General features: G+C 38.6%; 2 protein-coding genes across 2 annotated transcripts in view; one reads left to right on the forward strand and one right to left on the reverse strand.

Moving 5' to 3' along the window:
- Positions 1-3813, reverse strand: part of tgfbr3 (transforming growth factor, beta receptor III) — a 56614-nt gene extending 52801 nt beyond the window's left edge. The window contains exon 1 of the mRNA XM_029500349.1: positions 3575-3813. The gene's annotated coding sequence lies outside the window, so the exon portion shown is untranslated. The remainder of the gene's footprint in view (positions 1-3574) is intronic.
- Positions 3814-13609: 9796 nt separating this feature from the next.
- On the forward strand, positions 13610-23107 carry brdt (bromodomain, testis-specific). The gene is made up of 19 exons (XM_029500120.1): positions 13610-15018; positions 15212-15349; positions 15634-15772; positions 15982-16103; positions 16290-16640; positions 16722-16850; positions 17002-17199; positions 17298-17467; positions 17567-17853; positions 18028-18141; positions 18861-19007; positions 19736-19779; positions 19866-20037; positions 20480-20550; positions 21131-21194; positions 21284-21387; positions 21648-21841; positions 22037-22259; positions 22344-23107. Exons 1-19 carry the CDS (start codon positions 14827-14829, stop codon positions 22407-22409), a joined length of 2925 nt encoding a protein of 974 aa, XP_029355980.1. The 5' UTR covers positions 13610-14826; the 3' UTR covers positions 22410-23107.
- The last annotated feature ends 1501 nt before the right edge of the window (positions 23108-24608 follow it).

The following is a 24608-nucleotide window of genomic DNA, read 5'->3' on the forward strand; positions in this document are numbered from 1 at the left end:
AATTAAGACAGATCATCAGGGACAAGTTATAGAAAGCCAGAAGTCAGTGTGCCATAAGAGGAAAAACCTCAAACTTTTCTAAGGAGCTCTAAGACCAACATCCAGATTTTTGTACACAATTCTGGCAGAGTGAATTTCAGTTGTTAGATTAATTTTAACAACATGCCATCAACATGCTCATGTCTTGAAATGTTACCGTTGTTTACAAATTGCAACTGCTGCCATCTGTGGTGGTGCTGCACCACACACAATGTCAACAATGGGTAACATTAGGGTTCTTTAAGCTAACATAGCGACAGCAGTCATCACCATTCAATCTGTCAAAATATAACACTTACTTTTTCAAAGCCCATATTCACACTACTGATTTGTTACCTTATCAGTGAATTTAAAGTACTGCTTGCACACGGACTAAAATGAGGTATATGCATGTTTGTGCACACATTCACACGTGGTAGGGAACTGTGTGTAAGCAATATCTGTTGTTTTCTGTTTCCAGTTCTGGTTTTCAATTTGAGAATCACAGAATTTTATTGGCATCAGTACTTACTGCCAAATTTTTGCTATCATAAAATCCCACTAGTGTCCCTTGCAGTGCAACAGCCCTCTGTTTCTAATTTACCTAAAACATGCGGTTGGAATTTCAGTACTGACATTTCTCAGTGGAAATAAAACACCAGTAACAGTATATATTCACCCACAAAAATATCATTCCAGCTAAAGGAAGAATCATGTTGATGTTTGCCACAGCTTTTTGACTGGATTTACTGACTCTTTAAAAAAAGACATGCCAGAAGGGTAAGTGATTAAAGCTCCCTTTAACCTAAAATAAGCAATATATTAATTTAACTCTCCTGATGAATAATGTTCGAAAACCAGACACCCGAGAGGAAGACTACTCAAAGCTTTGAGTTCTGTGGATCAGATGTTGAGGATTGTCATTATGTCTTTTCACAACTTGATAACAGCAAAGCCAAAGTAATAGCTATTCTGACAAATACAACAACAAACTCTAAATTAAGTCTTGAAGATTTGGGTCTTTTTTGGGTAAATCAAGGTTTAAATGAAGGTTTTTGAAGGATTGAATCTGCACCAATTTATTGGGGTGTCCAATTTTAAATAGTTAAATAGTTTTTTTCTCCAATTCTCCTTGGTTATCAGGTAGCCACAACCAAATCATTTTTAGAAATGTGTTGTTCATAGTAAATGTTATGCAAACAACTTTATGACAACAAAACTGTAAGTGCATCTCTAATGTCAGACCCATGTGTTGAAGGTGCTATGACAGGATTTGCATATGTTCAAGGTTTAAAGGCTGCCAGTGTGACAAGCAAAGAACCATGGGCAAGAAACAGATGTGCACCTATCTGACTCATGCAGAGGACATAAGGGAAGTGATGCACAAAGCACCAAGGTGAATCACTCTGCAGAGCAAGCAGCCTGCAGAGGACAAAAGGGGCTTTCACTGAATGGTAGCTGCTGGGGCTGGGAAGTCATTTTGTAAGATCATGACAAATATTACACTCTCAGCAGGTGAAGCTGAGCCAGTGGCCTCTGTTTGATTTATACCCCTCTTTCACATTCATCTCTTTACTGACTAATCAAAGGGAAGCTGTTACAAATTAAAAGGGTGTATTTCAGAACAGACACAAAACACGAGCAAATTCTTCTGATGTAGATGGGACTGGAACACTGCTCAGACTAGGGTTGAAGACTAAATGAGCTCTTGGAAAGACATAACTACTACATTCAAAATTTTACCTAGTGACTTTAAAACTTGTTTTGGGTTGAGTGTGATGGTTTTTAAACTAAGAGGCCGAACCATCCTGTTTTTGTTGTAGCAACAACTCAAATCACCTCATGTGACTTCTCTTGAAACCTGACCATTTAAGCTGAGCAACTATTCACCCAAAGAAGATCTGGAAAGTACATCAGAGCATGTAGCACCCCAGACTGAACATACTAAACATTACTGAAACAAAGATATGTACTTGTAGGCACTCTGATGTTAAAAGGCCTGGCTTATATCCATGTCATCCTATACACATACAGTGCAGAAACGTGTTGTTAAATCCAGTGAGCATGTACTATGTTTCCATAATCACAGAGCCATAAGTATAGAGAGCAGCAACATAAAAGGCCTGGGCAGCATCTTTGTTACAAACAGCATCAGGTGAGTAAGATGTAAAGTTTTGCCAATCTGACACCAATTTGCTTCATTTAAGCCATCTAGATGTTCATGTGGTGAACAGTCTCAATGTTTAGTCAAGCTAGCAAGCCACCAAACTTCTCCCACCTTCCACCACAAAATCACAGCTTTGAATGAATGATTGTAAGTCATTCTCACTGAGCGGGAAACCCTGGCCACAATTCAGAACATCAGGTCTGCCTAGCTGCAAACATCCTGATCTGAGTTGTGACCCTGCACCTGTGCATGGTGCGCCTATTTACCAACCGCCTGCACACATACTACGTACTTAGGATTAATCATGGCAAATAATGAAACCAGTTTGGTTTTTTTTTTTTCGATTTAGTGTTGATATCCATTTTCTTGATTAAGAGTGAAAGTTGTGAACTGAGAAATCAATTGATAATCTGACTATGCCTCTATCTACAACTTTCAAATACTACAAATACTTTACCTTTTGAGTCATGTTTCAGTGAAACACACGTTTGCTGCTTTACTCTGTTTTGTATCAAATGTAAAATCTAGACTTTTGCAACATGGACTGTTGCAAGGCAAAAATAATTCCTTTGATAATATGACCTTGAAACTGCAAAGGCCTGCATGCATTACTTTTTGACATTTTGCAGACTAAATAATTATTTGATTGATCAATACTTAACTGGCAGATTAATCAATAGCAAAACTAATGGTGAGGTGCCCGTCAAGTGATTGTTCATCATGGGAAGATCATTACATTTTCACTCCATGTGCTGCTATGAAAATTAAAAAACGAGCAGGTTGTGAGATAAATGAGTGCAGATCACAGAATCACGGACAAGCTCTTTGAAAAACAGCCGCCGAAGTTAACCAGATGCAGCTCGTGTTGTCTCTTTTGCAAATAAATGAGTTACTGTTGACTTTTGAAGTTTTAATGTAAAATGCTGCATTCAAGGTCCCGCTCGCGGCGCCGTAACATCCCACAGGAGGAGTGCTGCTGACTTCTGAGAGGGGACAGTGTCAGTCAGCCCACTGGTGTGTGTGTGTGTGTGTGTGTGTGTGTGTGTGGTATATATCTAATAAATGAAAATCACTTTCTTCACCTGTGCAAACTGTTTGGCTCTCGTGTTTTTCGTCAGCATGGCGACCGTTAGCTGACAGCTTGTAGCTTCAGCGGGAGGACGGACAGCAGCATGTCAACAGACTCAACAGACAGATGTTCAGTTTACTGAAAATCTAGCTCTCGGGAAAGGTTGTTGTTTTTTTTTTTTTTTTTTTTTGGTTTTTGTTTTTTGTGTGTATGTTTGTTTGTTTGTTGTTACTGTCCTGGCGGGCTAGTCGAGTGGAAGAACAGGGCTGCTCGTGTAGAAACGACAGTGACGACTGAAAGCGTTAAGAGTTTGAACGTACCCTGCAGCGTCTCCAGAAAAACGTGAGTGGAAGTTGGTGGAAGTTGGAAGGCGCCCTGCTGGATGCGGATATCAGAGCGGTCCCCCTCTCGGCTGGACCTTCACCTCGTTCCGCTGTTTTGGACAAAAAGAAGAAAGAAGCTGTAGAACCAAGGAGACGTGACAGTTTACCAAAGAGTGGATAAACAGCCCCCCCCCTTCCTTCTCTCTCTCTCTGAGTTCTGAGCAGCTCACCACCATCTATCCCCCTTTTTACTCCGGACTTCACGGAGGGGCGGGGCTTGGAGGGAGAAGGCTGAGCCGCGCTGGGATGGGACCGCTGCAGAGCTCCCCAAAGCGGGCTGCACGGTCCTCCTCAGGGGCCCCTGCTCTGAGATCCAGAGGGATCCCTCACTTGTCTTTCCTTCTTTCTTAAAAAAAAAAAAAAAATCATTTTCAGTCCTTTGCGTTCAGATGTGTCAGTAATACTTTACAGTGTGGACAGGTTTGCAAGTCTTATTAGTGTTGCATTAGGTTTCGCAAGTCAGCCTTATCACATGAGGGCCCATTGAGTGATTTCTATTCATATGGGGGTCCAGTCTGTCAGATTATTCAAGTGTCAGCCTAAATTAGTAATAATAATAAGTCACAGCATTGCTAAAAGTACCGCGACCCCGAATTGCAAAACACCGCAAAAACATTGCAAAACACAGCAGAAAATTACGAAACAGAACAGCTAATAATAAAAAAAAAAAAAAAACACAAAACAAATTACAAATCAGAACAGCTAAGCAAAAACAACAACAAAAAAGATATCATTACACTGGGTAATATCCTTTATTCTGGTGTTTTCACACTTTGATCAGACTATATTGTGAGAAAAATTGTGAGAAACATTATGGCAACATTTTGTGGTTACATCCAGAGGATGTGCAAGGCCCATCCATCCATCCATCCATCCATCTTTATTCGCTTATCCAAGGTCAGGTTGCAGGGATAGCAACTTCAGCAGGGAGTGCCAGACTTTCCTTTCCTTTCCCTTTAGCAGTGCTAGTAGACACAAGGTTAAAATGTCCTGCACAATTTGTTTTGACAGTGTTTGGAACACCTTAGTTCAGCTAAAAATGTAGTAAATGTCCAAAAAGCAACAAGCAATAATGGTGCAGTGGGTGAAGCTGCTGGCAGCAGTGAAAACATGGACTGGAGTTTGATTGATTTGGGTTTTCACTCAGTAAACAAGTGGAATAGATATATTCCAATAGAAAGCACTGACAGCACTCTGAAAACAGCACTGACTAGACAGACTGATGTACTGTTTATCATATTAAAAGCGGGGTGCGTCAAAACTAATCACTTTAAAAAAAGGTTTGTATGTGATTGATCCTCATATGATGGTTAAAAGAACAGTATCTTTGGACGATTGAACTGAAACTGAGGCAGTCTGAAAAATAATCCATTAAAAATGTCCTGTGAGGAAGTCATTTTATGGGGGATTGAATATGAGAAAAGTAAGCAAAAGCTGGGATAAACTGTACAGAATGATTCATTAAAAAGTTCTAAGGTTGACATTTTATCATAATGCTTGAAATTACACCACAACACATGCCTTGTTATTGACACAGTCTAATTGTTTATACGTTGTTTTCACAGTTTATTGACCCATTTATTTAATTTAATATGAATATTTAGTAATTTATTTAATTTGACGGTATAGTGATTGATTTATTGATTCTTTATTTATGTATTTATTTTTAGTTTTGCCAGGGTCGGTCCTGAATATATCACAGGGCATGTGCACACAGGCAAAAAATCACACTCAAATGAATATGCAGAGAATCAATAGCCTCTGGTTCTTGCATCTCTTAACCCAAATATATTTAGTGTGTGGGAGGAAACCAAAACTGCAGCCTGGTTGATTTGAACTCTGTCATTGCCAACAAAATCTTATTTTGTCTGCAATATTTGGCATTACCATGAGAGCCATCTGTGCTTATTTTTATGTCTCTGTGGTGACAGACTTGCATATGTATTTAGATCTGGGCATTTACTGAAATTTGGCACCAATGCCCTATTAGACTCAAGGATAAAGGATTAGATATTGATTTTCCTTGTCAGAGGTCAAAGGTCAAGATCACTATGCCCTCATAAAGTACTATTTTGGCCTTGTTAATGTGGTATCTCAGAAATACATTGCGTTCATTAAGACTCAAGGATGAAGAGATTAGATTTTGGTGATCTCACAAAACCCTTTTAGCCACTAAAGGAACTATGAGAATTTTCTATACTACAAGAACAGAAAATAACTAGTCTGAGTGGCAAAGGCATATAATTGCAAGGCAGTGATTTATTACTGTGTTTTAGCCCACTGTAAATATGCTCTGCTTAGCCACTCCCCAGTTTTGTTTTTTTTGTTTTTTTTTTTAGTTGTCAGTCTTAAGTTTGGAAAATATATGTAGGTTTATGCGTATGTTTCAAAACATGTGCTATAATCACACATACAGACACAGAGTTCAATCAGATAGATAGATAGATAATTAGATTTGAACTGTTCTGATCTACTTGATGTGAATGAATACCACTGGAGCGTTAAATGAAGCATGAGTGTTACTCACAGCAGTGACTGTTATGATCTCTGATGATATCATTCAGACTTACATAGCATTTTACAAATACAAAAGGCCACTGGTTTTCATGTAAGGCAGAGAGCACTATGGCAGCATAGTGGTTAGTGCTGTTGCCCCACAACAAGAAGGTCGAGGGTTCGGTCTCGGTCCTGGGCCTGGGGCCTGTCTGTGTGGAGTTTGCATGTCCTCCCCTTGCTCGCGTGGATGTCTTCCCACCATCTAGAGACATGCATGTTTAGGTTGATTGTCTGTGTGTGTGTTGGCCCTGTGATGGACTGGTGACCTGTCCAGGGTGTCTCCGTCCTTGCCCAATGTAAACTGGGATTGCCTCCAGCCTTTCAAAATGGAATGCATTTGCTTGGTTTACACTGAATGAATGTATTGCGACAATTAATGAATTTAAAGATTCACAATAAGAACACCTAACGCAGTATAGTATAGTCTAGTTCAGATTTCAGGGAGAGAAGTGTTGGGAGTAACTTTCCTCTCTTTTTAAGCTTTTCATTCGCAACATAATGTCACAGGAGCTGCCATTAGGTGTGCAATCACACAAAACATGAATCGTATATTGGCTTCTCAGCCATTCCCACATTTAAGTCTTAGTTGGCTTCTAACATTAGGATGTAACATGTTTTTTTTTACATCACTCAGAACACATTTTTGTCACATCCTTTCATTTCAACACCCACAGGCCCCCAATCACAAGCACTAAACTGCATGCAGAAGGATTTCTGTGTGAAATTTCTCGTATCCTCCTGAACAAACACTGCATTGCTTTGCTGTGATATCAGACTTACAGTGCAAAGGAGATGCTGTGTGACTGGGTACAACATAAATGTCAACATCATGATTTACCGCTAATGAGATGGCACCTGTGAAAAGAGGGAAGGAAACTTTTGTGGTGGGAAGCATACAAAAACACACTGCTGTGCTGCTTTTGAGAGCTGACAAGGAAACGCTCAAAGGGATCAAATTATTTTACATCTCATACATATGCATGTCTCCAATAAAGTGTTCCACTTTGTTTATTTACACTGTGTTAGGGTTGTGAATACAGCTGAGATGAAGGGGAATAGTGAACGTAACAGTGCATCAGAAATATGCACAATCTGAAGCCTCATCATATTGCATTAATGGAGTTGAGTCCTTGGGTTTGTATTGACCCAGTTGATCGCACTAGCTGTCAAGTCCAACCATGGCCTGTCAGAAATATCTTGCTACTGTCACTGGAAACATCACCAAGTGTTATTCTATATTACAGCAAATGATGTCTGTGGATGTTTTGGCAGGCAATGAAGATGCTGCATGTTTAGACCAGTTAGTCTTATCCATTGTATCAGTTTTGTTTTGATTTTTTAAATGTTCATCTTTGTTGTTTTATGTAATGGTTGTTTATAATTGCTATTACCTAGAAGTCATGCATTGTACAGTGCATTATATATGTTTGTTTTTGTGCACTCAGATTTGCTTTAATTTTTGATGGATAATGTTCACGGATATATAAATCAACATATCATTCATACACTGGACAATAATCTGTTAAAGGGGTTCAGGTTAGGGTCAAATTTAGAGTCTGCAGTTGACATTTTATAAGCAGTTATAAGTCAAAGTACTGTGAAGCCACCAACACATCACTGTCATTTGATTTGTAAAGAATATGTAAAGAATATGTCAAATGTGAAGTATTTCTGAGTTCTGTTGATGTAGTAGAATAGTTAAAGTTGAATTGTTTTAATTCTCCATAATGTAGTGTGTTTTTGTTAGTAAAGTTATGGATGTACAGTATCACTTCATGAAGTATCTTCACATCCAAGCATGTCATAACTTACTTACTGAGGCTGAGGTTATTAATTGTCTGAGAAAGTTCAACGAGACAGACTCTTATTGTGACTGCTCGCATGACAAGACATACTGCTATTGGACTGAATGAAGTAATGAAATACTAAAAGAGCCAGAACTGTTGATGTCTGTGACACATGTATACAAACTTCTTTATTTTTCCCGTCTAATGCCAATTCAGGTTTAGATGCACTGATCTTCTCTGATAAATAGAAAAACTTATCACAGTGGGATTCCCCGTTTGCTTTGTCTTTCTTCCAGCAATGTCTTCGGGACACTCTAAATATTTGACTTGGGCAGGGATTGTTTTTGGCCTGCTGCTGACTTGCTTTACAGGGAGTTTAACAGATGGACAGAACAAAGATGAATCTGCTTCCTCATCCTTTTTAAATCACATAAAAACCACAAAAAAGGCAAAGCCAATGTTAAAACTTTATTCCAGCTGGCTGGAAGATGAGCATGACTTTAAATGGACTAGGACAGTTTCTCACATGTTCTTGCTTTGATTTCAAGATACCTACCAGGAACAGGAAAGACGAGATGATTGTTCACAGCGCTAATTTTTTTCATTGCAATAGTGGGTCTTATATAATAAATAATTATAGAAAAACATCTGAATTCTATATAAATGTGGGCTTTCCTTTCACTTCATTTAAAAACCAAGCGCAACTGGACTACAGTTATCAGACTCCCCATCTACTCCTAACAACATGTGGTGCACATTATTCTTAAATTATCATTCATGAATTCATGCACTTAAAAGTCTACACCGTATTACTAGTTGGACTTTATCAGTAGAAACAGCTTTCAAATCTGTCATTTAAGTAAAAGCAACAAAAATGCAACTGCCCTGTGCTCAAAAGTACATGAAAGACATTGGTCCCCATACTTCTCATTTTATGAGATGTCTAACTAAAACACTAATTATGACTCATGTGTTCCTTAAATTTGAGACTGTTTAAAACAGAGCTACAATCAACTTCGTCATTCTTATTAAATGTAACATATGCAATATGAATTTCAGCAGAATTTGCATGCATCAACTTTACAAGTTTCCTCACCTGTTTTCAGGAGTTTATATTTACTCATTTAAAAACAAATATCTCTTGGTACTCCTCACTTTTGAAACATCAGGGGGCAAAGCCTTTTCCTCTATGACCTCCTCCCTTCTGAACAAGCTTCCTGCCATTGTCAAGGGGACAGACACAGTGTCATTATTTATGGTCTGATTCTAAACTCATTTAGGACATCTGACAATCTGGCTAACTGCGCACTCCTTTCCCTTTCTAAACTTCCCTGCACCTTGTTTTTTGTATACTGATGGCATTGTAGGCTACCATGTTGTATTGACCTCATCCGCTTGAATTTATTTTCCATTTTCCACCTCTACCTCAGTTTCCACAAATATTTACTTTGCTACAGATTGAAAAGCTGTGAACTGCAGGATTTTCAGGAGTTCTTACTCAAGCCTTGTATAATACATAGTTAGGCTCCATTAAATTTTTTAAACATAAAATGAAAATAGATGTGTGAGAAACCATTGCAAAACTTTCTGTTCTGTGTATAGCAGCTTACAACTGTAATGTAACAAATTATTAAGCTGCTATTGAATTAATTCAATTTGCACTAAGCCAACAGAGGTACAGCTTCTTGTGTTTGGTTTCAGGAGCTAATTACTATGTCCCAATACTATGAATTTGTTGTCTTGGCTGTAAAAATTCCCAACTAGTTCTATCAATCCCTTTCAGTTGTAACACTAAATATAGAAATAAATAAAGAAACAAAACCTTGCTGCAAGCTTCTGCCACAAGTCTTTCTGTGTACAAGAGCAAAACCTTACATTTTTGCCCATGGCTCCATCTTGTGGTTGAAGGACGTAAACGATTAAGATAATATTGAGCAACTCATTTATGAGCCTTAGTTATCACAGTGTGTCTTGATTTAAAAAAAAAAAAACAAAAACAAAACAAAACTCCGGCCGTCTCTTTCCAAGAGAATGTGATTTATTAATATTTTGGTGTTTACAGAAAAGATGTAAAGCAGCCACCATATGCTGCAGCCAAAACTCATTTTAGCAGCAATACCTGCATGTTCAAGATAGCAATGTGGCAATGCTATATTGAAGTCAGTTGGATATTTTTGTATGCTAGGGAGCACTAACTCTGAGTTCAACTACCAGCCTATGTATGTACAGCTCAATTAATTATTGGGTTTTAATTTGTCAAAGCAACAACATCCAAGAAACCAAACATTAAATTTAAGTGGGATAACTCCACTGATTTCTATTTATTTATTTGGATAATTCGGATATGTGCTCATAAATGTTACTTTTACATTAGGATTCACCAGTTCCTTATACAGTGACAGCATGTGAATGATATCAGAATGAAATTCAATATACTGGGCCCTGTGAATAAAATTAAATAAATAACAAATAAATAGAATTTAAAGACTAATTGCAGATTATTTCCACAGGGGGACATACCACAGTCCCAATCTTTTAAATCCACTGATAACTTGTAGTACTGGACTATATACAAACAGGCTGCTCTTGAAACGATCATCCTGATGCTAGCAATGTCCGGACTAACTAATAATATTTAGACTCTATTTTATCAAAACTAACTCGGTTTATTTGAAGTCATGAGCACAACAAAAAAATAATCCAAAATATATGTCTGAATTTCCAGGTCACAGGAAGTAAAGTGTTGTCTAGTTCAGGGACCCCTGGTAAAATACAAAGTCCTTCCCCTCGTTTCAACACAATGACGTCTCTTTGTTCTGCACTGCGACTGTTCTTCAGTATCTGTTGAAAATCAACAGTCTGGGCAGTTTTGCCAACACTTTACCGCCCCAATGCGGTATTCGTATCAGGCGGATGCGGTTTTCTAGCGTTCATGTGAAACTAAGTAGTCGTGTTTTCCGCTTCTGGGTCAGCACCTGAAATCACCGCTCCGCCCCAGACTCCAGTTCTCCGGTGCCCGTCGGTGCACAGACACATCACCCCCCTGATGGTCACGGAGCTCCGGCCTGTGAGCGATCCACAGGCGGACAGCTCAGACCAGTCACCTGAATAACAGCGGGGTTTGTAGCCTCACACGTCTCCGCCAGTATTTATTGTATCGTCTGAGAATCCTCCTCGGTAGAGAGCTGCCATTTTGTGCGGGGGGCAGGAGAGGGGGGGGGGGGGCAACCTTACCCAAGGAAAAAAAAAATAAATCTACACTTAACCTTGCAAGGCCACAGTTAGCTCCAGATTTTCAGCAGGCACACCGAGGTTGGATATGTAGCGTGAAAGAAAAACATTCAGAAACGTGCTGTCTTCTGCGGAGAAAAGCGAAGTGAAACGGGCGTAAATGGGGTTTTGACCAATCAGTTCTAGAGCCTCGAGCCGAGGGGTATAAATCTGAGGCGGCTGCGGCACACACCTCCGCTACCGAAGAGTTGAATGCAACCCGACATATCTTGGAAGGTAACGATAGCACGCTAACGCTCGACCAAACGCCACGTTTTACCTGAGACAGCCTACGTTTAAGACAGACGACGCTTTCTGCTGGATACACGGTCCGACATTTGCGAAAGCTACCAGAAGTTGAGCGAGTCTAACGTCACATCGCATCTCAACTAGCTAGACAGACTTTTAACCGCGTTAGCTGTTTTATGCTAACGCTTAACGTTTGCGCGTTTAGAAAAAAAAAAAAAAAAAAAAAGCAACCGATAGGAATATGTCGGACCGTTCGGGGGCTGAGATAAACAAAACAAAACTGCACCTGTGGAGGAAATGTGGACGAGGTTACCGCAGGTTCTGCGTACCGACGGCCACCTTGCCAGCGTCTGGTGGTGTGAGCATTTCTTTCGAAACTTAAATTGCAGTGGCACATGTTTGCCGACGTTGCTGAGTGCCGCTACTTCGGCCACACAGAATGAAACGGAGTAGCACACAGCCGGACGGGCCTCGCTGCCCTTTGCGGACATTTGGCGTTTCACCGGACGGCCACGCTTTCTGCGGCGGTGTCGCGCTAAATCGCCGGTGGGCGTGGTAGCGGCTTCACGTGTCGGCTCCTGTTGACAACAGAGCAGGCCAAAGCTGCAAGTCACCTCCGAAGGTCGGCTCCAGGTATCTTAATATATCGTTGAAAGCCGGCCGAGACTCCGTGTTTCACGCGTTTTATATGATTATAACCATTGACAGGTTAAAATGCACAAACCGCCGTTTAATGGCAAGCTTTCCGTTGTATTAACGTGAGGCGCGACATTTAAACTCCAGGCATTAAAGAGGCGGATCTGATGATAAGGTGATTTTACATTTGTTTAAATGTCTGAACGCATCAAGTCACACGATGTTAAGCATTAGACAGTTTGGAGTAATGGCTTTAATGGGCAGTGTTAAAACAGTTGATGGGATCATTGCCATATTTCTTTGTTTTGTTTTTTCAAACATCGCCATCCTCGTTTGTAATTTAAGTCTTATTTCAAATTCAATAGCCTTGCAGCACTTGTTGTCTTTTTAATATCTCCTTACTGTTTTGCCTCAAAAAGCAACTGTCAAAGAATTCATAATTCTGGCATGATTTGCCACATTTAATTTCAGGGCTTTGCGTTGTGCCCCATCAACAAGGTTTTTTTATATATATATATATATATATATATATATATATATATATATATATATATATATTATTTTTTTTTTTTTTTTCCCTTAATATCACTGAAATCGGATATATGCTGATCTGAGTGATCAACACACTCAGATTATCTATATATATATAATATAATTAACAGCATAGTTGATGACTGTTTTGCCTCAAAAAGCAACTGTCAAAGAATTCATAATTCTGGCATGATTTGCCACATTTAATTTCAGGGCTTTGCGTTGTGCCCCATCAACAAGGTTTTTTTATATATATATATATATATATATATATATATATATATATATATATATATATATATATTATTATTTTTTTTTTTTTTTCCCTTAATATCACTGAAATCGGATATATGCTGATCTGAGTGATCAACACACTCAGATTATCTATATATATATAATATAATTAACAGCATAGTTGATGACATGACTTGTTTCGTTGCAAGTAAAGTAGAACCAGTAAATACTTGTTAATTTTGCCTCAACTCTGTGATAATAGACATTCTGTATCAGTATTTTCTTCACTGTCCAAAAAGATGATTATTCTTTTTATATGCAATAAAACTTAACATCAAATAGGCTCATCCCTGATTTTGCAACTGAATGATAAAGTTATCACCAGGTCATAGACTATGAAGAGCCTATTATGCCCACTTTAAATTCACCAGACTTTTTGTACCGACATGCAGTAAACCAAAGGCCAAAGTATAATGCTCTGAACTTCCCTGGATTTATTCCTGTATAAAAGTGTTAAATAGAAAATGCAACACAGATAAACAGATCTTACTATGTAAATTATTTGGTTGGGGTTACAAATGGAAATGAGTTTCATAGAAACATTTTGCTTGTACAGATTTTTAAACAGATTATATACTGTTTGCTTGTTTGTTTGTTTGTTTGTTTGTTTGGTTTTTTTTTACTGTTGTGCTGTTTGAACTTTATTGAGTTTGGGTGCTTTTGAAAAGCCTTTCCCCTTCCTTTTTATTTTTGAGTTCACCAGTTTTAAAATAGAGAAAACATCAATCTCTAAGAAGTATACGAGAAGCATTCTAAGCCAATTGAGCTAATTGGCTACTGCAGATAATGTTTACTGGAAATACTTTACCCTAATGCAGAAGTATGGAAGGGTAGATCTTTTTTTATTGTTTTAGTATGTTACCTTTTCAAACAATGAACATGTTTGTTACAAGCATTTATTGTATTTATTATATTCTGATTTTGGTCTGCAGACTGCTGCAGTTTCTGAACAATACTTTAGGTGGCAACATTATTTACATTTTTGAAAGAAGCCTTTGGTGCATATACCAATTTTGAATGTCACTGTAAGCAATCTTGACTTTTGACCTTTTTATCCTCAACCCATGTCAGAGAAATGAAGGTGAGTACTGGCATTGGATACTTTTTCCTCATTCTAGATTGAATTCTGTTAGTAGACATTGTGGGCATTATAAGAAAGATTTCATAGACTAAAATACCATAACAAACACAATTTTCTGACATTTCTCCTCCGTCAGTGGTACTCAATCCTAATATCAACAGACATCCCACTAAAAGTTTCTGGACTGAGTAACAGTCATATTGTTCTCTTTTAAACAGCTACAGTTTACCAAATAGGTTGCAACTATGTTTTGGTTGTTGTTGTGTTTTTTGTTTTGTTTTGTTTTTTTGTTTTTGTTTTCGTGAAATACTCAGTTTGTTTGAAGTCCAGCTGTGGATATGTATATAGTTGAAGCAACCCATTAAAGACATTTGTTATTAGGATTAGTTTTTTTTGTTGTTTTTGATCTTTTCATCAGGTTTTGTTGTGACAAGAGCAACAACAAATATCTCCAAATCTGGTCTTTAAAGCTTCACTGACTGTACATGTTGTGTTTAGGGTTGGACTTTCTGGCAGGAATATGAAATCTAATCAGCACTGTCAAATGAAGCATCAATTCTGGTTGAACTGGTTAAGGAGGTCTCTAGGGCAGTTTACGTTTCAGCAGTGATGTGGATTTAAGAAAGGACTATTACTATTTTTGGAAAATGCCATTACGAATTGATATTTTTACTGAAATGCTGGACGTAACTCTCCAGTCCTTGTTTAGGAAAGCGCGTGATGAACACTAAGTTTGCAGTGAGGCTTACTTCAGACGATTTCCTCTTTGGCCTTTGGACAACACAATGTCTGATGTGAAAGCCTGTCCCACTGTGAGTGGAAATCCTCCTCCACCAGAGGTCCTAAATCCCAAGAAGCCTGGACGTGTTACCAATCAGCTCCAGTATCTCGAGAAGGTGGTGATCAGAGCTTTATGGAGGCATCACTTTTCTTGGCCCTTTCGCCAACCTGTTGACGCGGTAGCATTGCGTCTCCCAGTAAGTTTTCGAATTGTCATTGCCAGATAATTTGACGCATCACATCACTCACTGAACCTTTTGCTGAGGTTTTTAATCTTCCATTTACTTGGTGAATGTCAGTTATAATATAGGAATGCAATTCATGGATAAATCCCTTTAAACTGATTCAGGAAGGAAAGACCCTAATGGAGGTTTTTCTGTTGTCTTTCAGGATTATTATACAATTATTGCAAATCCAATGGATCTAGGCACTATTAAGAAGCGCCTTCAGAACAAATATTACTTCAAAGCACTTGATTGTATACAAGACTTTAACACCATGTTTACCAACTGCTATATGTACAACCGGGTAAGAGAATAGTTTGTTTTGCTGTTAACAACATGTTTGTACAACTGTAAAGTCTATTTCAAAAATAAGCAAGATAATTGTGTGTCTGTAAAGGGGCATAATGTTCAATAATCTTTGTTTTCTCATAATGGAAATGAGGTAGTTCATATTTACCCACTCAGAATGGCACATTTTATTTTGGCATATCAATTTGCTGAAGAGTCTTTTCAAGTATTTTTGAAGTTCAGATGGGATTGTCATAAGGATGCGTGTCAGATGAAGTATAGTATATTTTCTTTCCACAGCCTGAAGATGACATTGTGTACATGGCACAGACACTGGAGAAGCATTTTTTGCAGAAGGTGTCACAAATGCCTAAGGAAGAGTTGGAAGTCACAGAAGTCCACACAGCAGAACCAGTGACAGTGGAAAAGACAAACCCAGGTATAGTACATAGATTGTACTGGTGTTTTCAGTTTGAGACATACGGCTTTAGCAGCCTCATCACTTTTTGCAAGCAAGAAATCAATACACAGTGGTTAGAACTGAAATCTCAGCAGGAATGTTTTGTCCTTGTGCTGATTTATTTACCATATCAAGTTGTACGCAGTTGCTTCTTTTTTCTTTTTTTTTTTTTATTTGTTGTCATGCAGGTGCATTAAGGCAGAGACCCCCTGTATCAGAAGTAGTTCTCCAACAGACTGTGACGGTCATCCGTCCTGATGCTCCTCCGTTAATCCCACCAATACAGCTCTCTGCACAAATTGATGCCACAGTAAGTATTTGCTTGTAAACAGTTGTACATGTTGAATTAAAGTCCAGATATCAACTATCTTATGTCTGAAAATGTTCAGAAAATATGTTGTTACTCTGGCTCTGTATTATTTCAGATTCTTGGCTTGATTTGATTTGAACTGATCAATTCTAACATATCATCTTTGACATTTTCCTAAATCTTTAGATCAAAAAAGGTTTTAAGAGGAAAGCAAACTCCACAGCCTCCACCACCTCAGCGATCACCATCACTGAGGTGTGTCCTGCTGAGGAGGAGACGGCACTTTGTACTTTGTCCTCCAGAAGAGGTAGTGGCCGGCCCATCAAACCTCCTAAGAAAGACTTGCCTGCATTTGAAGGAAAGAAGTTCAGACTGTCTGAACAGCTCAGGTACTGCAATGACATCCTGAAGGAGATGCTTTCGAAGAGACACTATGAATATGCATGGCCCTTTTATACCCCTGTCGATGCAATTGCTTTGGGCTTGCACGACTACCATGATGTCATCAAGCAGCCGATGGACCTGAGCACCATCAAGGTTAAACACTGACTATTTCGTGCATATAACATTTTCACTGTACAGCAAATACATTTTTCCTGAAACTAACTCTTCCCTCAGAAAAAGATGGATCAACGGGAGTACGCAAATGCCAAGAAATTTGCTGCTGATGTACGACTGATGTTTTCCAATTGTTACAAATACAATCCACCTTCACATGAAGTGGTCTTTATGGCACGAAGACTCCAGGTAGGGATGTATTTATTTGGGGGGGGGGGCACAAATGTCTACTTTGACTCAAGGATGAACGGATTAGATTGTGGAGGTCAAAGTTCAGGGTCAAATATGTCAGGGACACTAAGACTGACCCAAACCCTATTCAAAGTGTTTGTGTCCACAGGAAGTTTTTGAGGCTCGTTATCAGAAGGTCCCCCAAGAATCAGAGGGTGTTTCCATTCCTCATCAGAGAATTATCAAGGGAAAAGAGCACAGAACTGGCAGTCTGTCAACCTCAGCAAGTTCTGAAAGTGAAAGTTCCTCAGAGTCAGAAAGTTCATCTGAAGTTGTGGCCATGCAGCTGGCCAACCTAGAGGAGCGGGTGGGTGTCATACATAACAGAAATAATCCTAATGCCTTTTTGAAGTTACAAACTTAAGCCCATTTCACCTGATGTCTCATTAATGGATGACTTTTCAGTTGAAAGCTGTCAGTGATCAGTTGAAGAGACTTACCCAAGACCCCCTGATGAAACCAAAGAAAAAAGACAAGTTGAAAAAGGAAAAAAGATGTAAAGAAAAAGACATTGCTCGACTCAAGCAGAAATCTGCTAAATTCCAAAATATTGCAGAAAGCAAGAGCTATTCTTTGTAAGTGATCATTTAATTATGTGGTTTACATTATATCCTTAGTGTTGAATTGAATATGCTTGAATATATGGATAATACATTTTTTCTATGTATGTTTAGGCCTGGGAACAAACAAAATATCAACAGAATACCCATAAAATGTGAGGATGAGCGCCCATCAATGCCAATGACTTACCAAGAGAAGAAGCAGTTGAAATTGGACATTGACAAGCTGCAAGGTGACAAACTGGGCAAACTGGTGAGCATAATTCATGCCCGAGAGTCTTGTCTGCGAGACTCCACACTGGAGGATATTGAGATCGACTTTGAAATGCTCAAGCCTTCCACGTTGAGAGCCCTGCAGAGGTTTGTTGCAACATGTCTGAGGAAATGCAAGAACGTTAGCAGTAAGTACAACTCTCTCATGCTTTGCTTGAGTTTTCTACAATCACTAAATATGACTTGATTTAGTCATAGATTTTTATTTTTATTTATTTATTTTTTTGGATAAGATTAAAAAGTTATTTTATTTATTTCCAGAGTGGAACTTTATTATCTCTTATATCTCTTCTATCATGCAGAAAAAAGGCAGAACCCCCCCCCAGAAGGAGTACAGACAGGAAAACCGGAGAATGCTGGGAAATCTGAATTGGTCAGTAAAGAGCTGCATTTGATTCAGAAAAAAAAGACAAAAGGTAAGAAGTACAGAATAACATTAAAATTGCAATCACCATCATCCCATTATGCATTACAAGTAGGGGTGCGCAAAATTGTATTGTTCATGATAATATCGGTATAATTTTTGATCCCAGGGCAAAAATGAATAATGCAAGATTAGGAGTTGAAAGTCAATGATGCCACACATTACAAAGTGCGGCCACAGTACCACAACACTTTAACAAGCATGATGGCTAGGGCTGGTGGCTTGCCTAACTTGTGTGTCAGGTTTGTTGTCAGAGGGATGGTGGGTGGCGCTGTTTGCCCTGCAAACAGGAGGCTACTAGGTCCTTATTGGTAATGTCCTTGTTCAGCTCCAGATTAGAAAACCAAGAATAAATCTTTAAAAAAAAAAAAGAAGAATGATCAATGCAGAAAGGTTGAATTTTTGTTTTTTGTGCAACTCATTTTATATCAGTCATTGTTGATATTTACATTGAAATTTCCAGGAAATTTTTGTGTTGCTCCTTGCAGTATTTGTAAACTGTTTTATGCAGTTAAAGGAAATGTTAAATTAAAAATGATAAATGAATAAATAAGCGAGAGAAAGAAATAATTTGTGTTATGTCATCAATAATACTGTTACTGCGAAATTTCGGACAATTACCATGATATCAGTTTTGAGCTGTATCAACCACCCCTACTTAAGAGTAAGGCACCAAGTCTAAAAATACCATTTGCATTTTTATGTTAACAGCTAAATGCATGGCATCACCTAACCTCAGCTTTCTCAGTGATAGCAGCAGCACAAACAGCAGCTCATCGTCCAGCTCTGAAAGCAGCAGCAGCAGCAGCAGCAGTAGTAATCATTCTAGCACCTCAGAGAGCAGTGATTCGGAAACAGGTTAGCTGCTCTCTACAACATCCGCTGCTATCTGCCTTTGTTTTCCGCTTCCCTCTCACCTCTGAGCAGGAGTCACCTGGACGCCCTGTTAGTCCCCTTTTAAACCAAAGATCTGTCACATCTGAATCGCTGTGTCACATTTATTGTTCACCTCCATCACTGGGTTTTGAGCTGTACTTAAGAGGATTTGCACAGACAACCTGCAACCAAATGATTGTTTTTCCATGCCATTAAAACAGTAATGAGAATATCACAATGGTACAGTGACCTGTTGACAAAATTCATTGTGAAATTCCAATTTTTAATCAACTTTTCTTACAAGAAATCTAATGTGTGATAATTCCACAGAACAAAGATTATATTTTTGGTGCGATGTGGCTGTGTAGCAGGTGAGGGGTTATGGACTAAAAATAAATTTTATTAAATACATTTTATTATTATTATTATTATTATTATTATTATTATTAAGATTTAAAGATTCGTATAAAAATATATAAATACTTAATTAGTCAGCATTTTGGTATAAACACAGTGTGAGTCATTTATTGATTAATTCTCTTTTTGACTATTTCTGTTCTTTGGTGTTAAATTGTTCAACTTTTTTTTACAGTTTACTTGGTAAAGTAACATATTTTGTATCACATTGTAAAATGGCTTAATTTTGATAAACAGTTTAAGGCAAAAGTGCTGACTGTCGACTATGAATTCTTAATGTGGGTGTTTTTCAGTACCAAAAGCAAAGAAGCAGAGAAGTAAAGAATGTTCCCAAAAGGTAAATGCATTCACTTCAGTTCATTGCTTAGATCAGTTAAGTGTGTTAACCTCGCTGGTCACAATGAAAAGTAAGTAATGGGATTTCTTCTTAAGTCAAAGGTCATACATGCCGCCCATATTTACCAGATAAAGGGCACAAACAATTTGCCTAAAGGCCCTGATGAAACCTGTCAGCCTCCTCCTGTGGAGCCCTTTGCAGCAGAGACGGAGGGCAAACCAATGCATCCTAATGGTGAACTGACTTTCTCACCTCCAGGTAAGGCTTTTCGTCCTTCGGCGAGGAAATTGTGATTTTTGCCAAAAATGTATCAATGATTTAATGGCTCTTTCATGTTTCTATTAATACTGTGATTTTCATAAAGTGTGTAGTTCAGTAAACCACAGGCATGGACAGATTAACAAATCATCAAAAAATTTGTTCAAATGAGCATATTTCTATATGATGATTGATAATGCTGAAGTGGAAACCCTGAAGAACGTTCAAAGCTACATTTTCACCAAGTTTGTTTTATTTATTTATGTATTTATTTATTTTATTTCCTAACCTCCTTCAACTGACCATTGACAGTCAGTCATGGTGTTTAACCTCTACCGTAGTGCTTCTTGCTGTGCATTTGTAGGGACATTCAGTATGTATCTACCTTTTTAATGTAGCTGTCATGTATTGAAGATTTGTCCTGTCATTCACTGTTCAACAGATTTGTCTGCCCTTTTGTCCCCCATGGCATCTCCAGAAATGTTGCTGGACTGGGCTGTTGCCAGATTTGAGGTACTGATGATGGAAAAAGCAAAACTTCATTCACACTGATGGCTTGGATTGTTAAAGGGCAACTTTTTATTATCTTTTCAAACTTCTGGTGACTTCTAATGATTCTTTCTCTAGACTGTTGGCTCTAAGCATGATCAGATGTAAGATCACACATGAATTATTTTTGCTTGGCGATTAATCTCTAACCCATGGGTTATAGAAGATGAGTAGATGTTATATCATACATTAGGTCAAAAGTCAACTATCGCAATCGCAGCAGATTGACTGTATAGAAATATTTGTTTTAAAGTGAACTTTAGAAAAACTTTTTGCCGTCAAACAATAAGGGGTTATTTACAAAATAAAGAAAAGCAGGGTTTAGGTCCTTGTAAGATTTTGGACCTGTTTCATTTCCTACCATAGTCAGCATCACTGGATGTGGGTGGTGCACCTGTACTTATGTTGTTGTGAGGCCCTAGATTATCTCATGCACTATCCCACTGTAGCAAGGTGAGACGTTTGGAGCCTGTAAAAGATTTTCATGGGATGATAGTTACTGTTTATGCATGATTTGTTATGTTACTGCGATCTGACCTGTCAGCAGGGCCCTGTGCTGTCCCCTCTGAGAGAGAGTCCACTGCAGTCTCAAGATGAGACGAGGTCCAGTAAGTAACTATAAGACCTTTGCTTTCACATGACCATTAAAAACAATCTTATATTTAAAGAGCATGAATTGGTGAAATTATTATCCCAGATTTCAGATGCCCTGAGGACGTTGTTGACAGTCATGTGTCAAATGTCCCTTACACCAACACCACAAGTAAACCAATGGAGGACAAACCCCAATTACCCAAAAAGGTAGCGTTGTTTAACTCTTAGAGGTGTAAAATGTAGGCTGCAGAGGGTGGAATAAAGAAGACATTTTTTTTCTAAAAATCATTTTGATCAAATTGATATATATATTTAATTTCAAACTTGCATGATGTAAGCTATCTTTACACCACTAGAGGGTGACAAAGCATTGTCCATGACAACTCTGCAATTATGTTTACTAATGGTTTATTGTCAACCACCACATTTGAAATGGATGTGAAAGTGAAAAAAATTGTTTGGTTTAGGACATTGTTCTAAAAAATGCTGAGTCTTGGGCAAAACTGGTGAGACAGTCAGTGAATACATCTGCAATCAAGTCCTCAAAGGAGAGCTTCCAGCATTTCCGTAAGGCTGCTATAGAAAAAGAAGAACGAGAAAAGGCCCTGAAGAAGAAACAGACAGAGGACAACAAGGACAAGGAGGCTCTTGAAAACAGCAGGTGATGCCACAGAAACAGCCCTGACAAAAAATTTCTAAGGCTAGAATTGCTGCTGATCTAATGAATTTAAAAGATATTATTACATTGCATAATTGAGTCTCCAAATCCTACTTTTTAAAGGGAGGCAGATTATCAGAAGGCATATTTCTCTCCAGAATCATGATACCTGAAGTAACAACAGTATTTTCCCTTTAGTCTTGTAGCCCCATGTACAGCAGAAGAATCGCAGCCTGTTAATGAGGATACTGATTCACTGGGGAGTATTTGCACAGAGGTTACCTTAGATGTATCCAAAGATGTTGAGTGGCAAAAGCCCAAGTCTCTTGAGGAAACACAATCTCTGACCACGCAGTGCTCAGTGGATAAGGAAAGAGAAATGGCCCGCAAAAAGGAACAAGAACGTCGCAGACGAGAAGCTGTGAGTATCTGCTGTCCATGTTTAGTGTGATGATGTTTGGCGTAAAAAGGCATTTTGACAGTTAATTTTATGTTTTGTCTGTAGATGTCTGGTATTGACATAACTATGCAGCGGGACATCATGACGACATTTGAGCTTAACCTGGACTAAAACTGAAGTTGCATGTACTTGAAAAAATTCTTTGCAAGACTTCTCATTGTCATGTCACAATAGTTAAGAGTGGGAAACGCTAAATAAAGCCTTTGATTTGCATTTGATATGGTTAGTAATCGTCTGCACTGGTGCACTCTGGAATTTGGGATTAGGGTGAAGTTGCATGCTTTTCGGTTCTCACATTTGGATGAGTCCTCTTAAGGCTGACAGGTGTGTATGAAAAGCTAGTTGATGCATTCAGTTTAAATACCACCATGTTGCCTTGTTTCCTGAAATGTGCTGTGTTCTTGTATTGTTTGTTCTTGTGTTAAGGCTGTCCCAGTCAATGAACCCTAACTACCATGCCACAATCAATCCTGACTCAAAAATGTAGGTAAAACACTGATTTATATGTACATGCACAAGTGCTGTGGCTTTTTTTTTCCATCTCTTTCCTCATCTCAAATATTTTTGCACAAAAGATTTTTATTTATTTTTTTTTTTTTTACAGAGATTGTAGCTAATTCTCACCAATATTTCTAATGTGGGTACTGGTTCAATCTCAGTGCCTTATTACTTGAAAATGTCATACATTAACTGTTAACTGGATATGCACTGCACTTTGTTCATACAGTTCTGGCTGTTCAAAAGTTGTTTTTGGACATTATCAACATTCTGTATGTTACCGTTACTATATGCTAGTATAAATAAGATATTTTTTTTTTTTTTTTTTTTTACTCAAAATAATAAAGCTATTTTCACGAAGCAATATACATCTCCTTATCGCTGCATATACACAAAGATGTGTAGATGTCAGATGGATTGTGAAACTGATTTCAGAGGTTTAGCTTAATTTCGCCCAGCTCTCCAGCTCCTACCAATGCACACTGGAGTCAGTCTAATCCTGTGCTGTTCCTCCCTTCAGTTTCACAGCTACAGCAATATCATTTAGGCTCCACTGACTCCGAGCTCAGGCCCAAAACACATGTATTCTGATCTCAGCTTCTCCTGCTTTGCTGCCTGAACCACTTGAATACGATGAGTTTAAAGGTATCTGTCTGCCCTGTGGTTTCTTAACCAGCGCTAAAGCAGATAATCGGTGCAGAACAAGACAGCAGATGAAAGTCCCTTTTGAGATGGAGAAAATGTTCTCTCTCAAAGCTGCTGTTGTGGTTATTCACTACAAAAATCATTTGGGAAGCTATTTATGATGGTCATAATGGCAAAGACCATTTGACAGATAGAAAAGAATGAAATCCATTCATCTTAAACATGTAAAAGTAGAACCCAAATTCATCCACACACGTTGTCCAAAGCTTATAGTCAACCTGGCATCCAATGTTGTCCATTGTAACAAACATAGTGGTCTAAGATTTCTGTTTATCCGAGTGTATATGAATTAGTAGCCAAATATTTACAAGCGTTACACAATGATAGAATGTGTGATGTTGCGCCCATTGGTTATGTTCAGATTTGATTCAAAATCCTAACTAAGGAGTAGCTGTGGACTAGTTATTCACTTTAGTGGTCAATGATGTGGGACACAATTGGCATCCTAACTGTGCTGTGAGTAGGGATATCTTCTGAGGTTTACAAATAACAACTTTGACTTAAATCTGACAGAAGTTACACGATATTTTAGCTTTGTGGTGATGAAACTCACTCACGTTTAACTATACAAACAAAACGGCATGCTCGGAAAAAAAATGTTTTAAATAAACGACTTCAAACCAAATGTAAAGGAAAAAGTAAAAGAACCGATTTTGGTAGATATCACAGAAAAGACCTAATGATGTTCTTTGCGTATTGTCACATTTATGCACTTTGATCCAGCACAGATCAGTATAAAGAGCACAAAGGTCTTCCTGTGTCACGTGAGGGATTAGGCTAATCTGAAGTTGGTCAACTGCCGCCACGTGAACTATTTCGTCTCCGCGGTTGATTAGATGTGATTGATTTATTCTGAACCTATGAACGCGCACGTGTGACCGCAGCACATCCGATCACGGTATCAGTCCGCTGATACTGACCGGTTGGCGGGCAGGTATTGTCAGAGCCGGGCGGCCGGCGAGTCAATGAAGAGACGGAGGAATAACTGGCGACGTGTGCGCGTGCTTCACAGTGCTGTTGCCATGACAGCCTCCCGGCTGAGCTCACGTCGCCGCTGTCGGACTCGCCGTGTTCAGTCACCACACGCCGTCTCCCGCTAACCACCGC

The sequence above is a fragment of the Echeneis naucrates genome, chromosome 4 (genome assembly GCF_900963305.1).
Source record: "Echeneis naucrates chromosome 4, fEcheNa1.1, whole genome shotgun sequence".
In the NCBI taxonomy this organism is placed as follows: domain Eukaryota; kingdom Metazoa; phylum Chordata; class Actinopteri; order Carangiformes; family Echeneidae; genus Echeneis; species Echeneis naucrates.

Bases quoted from the DNA above. Each gene is read 5' to 3' on its own strand.
- brdt (XM_029500120.1), top strand. From the start codon at position 14,827: ATGTCTGATGTGAAAGCCTGTCCCACTGTGAGTGGAAATCCTCCTCCA. The intron at 15,019-15,211 runs GTAAGTTTTCGA...GTTGTCTTTCAG, and splicing joins CGGTAGCATTGCGTCTCCCA to GATTATTATACAATTATTGC. The intron at 19,780-19,865 runs GTAAATGCATTC...GTAATGGGATTT, and splicing joins GTAAAGAATGTTCCCAAAAG to CTTCTTAAGTCAAAGGTCAT.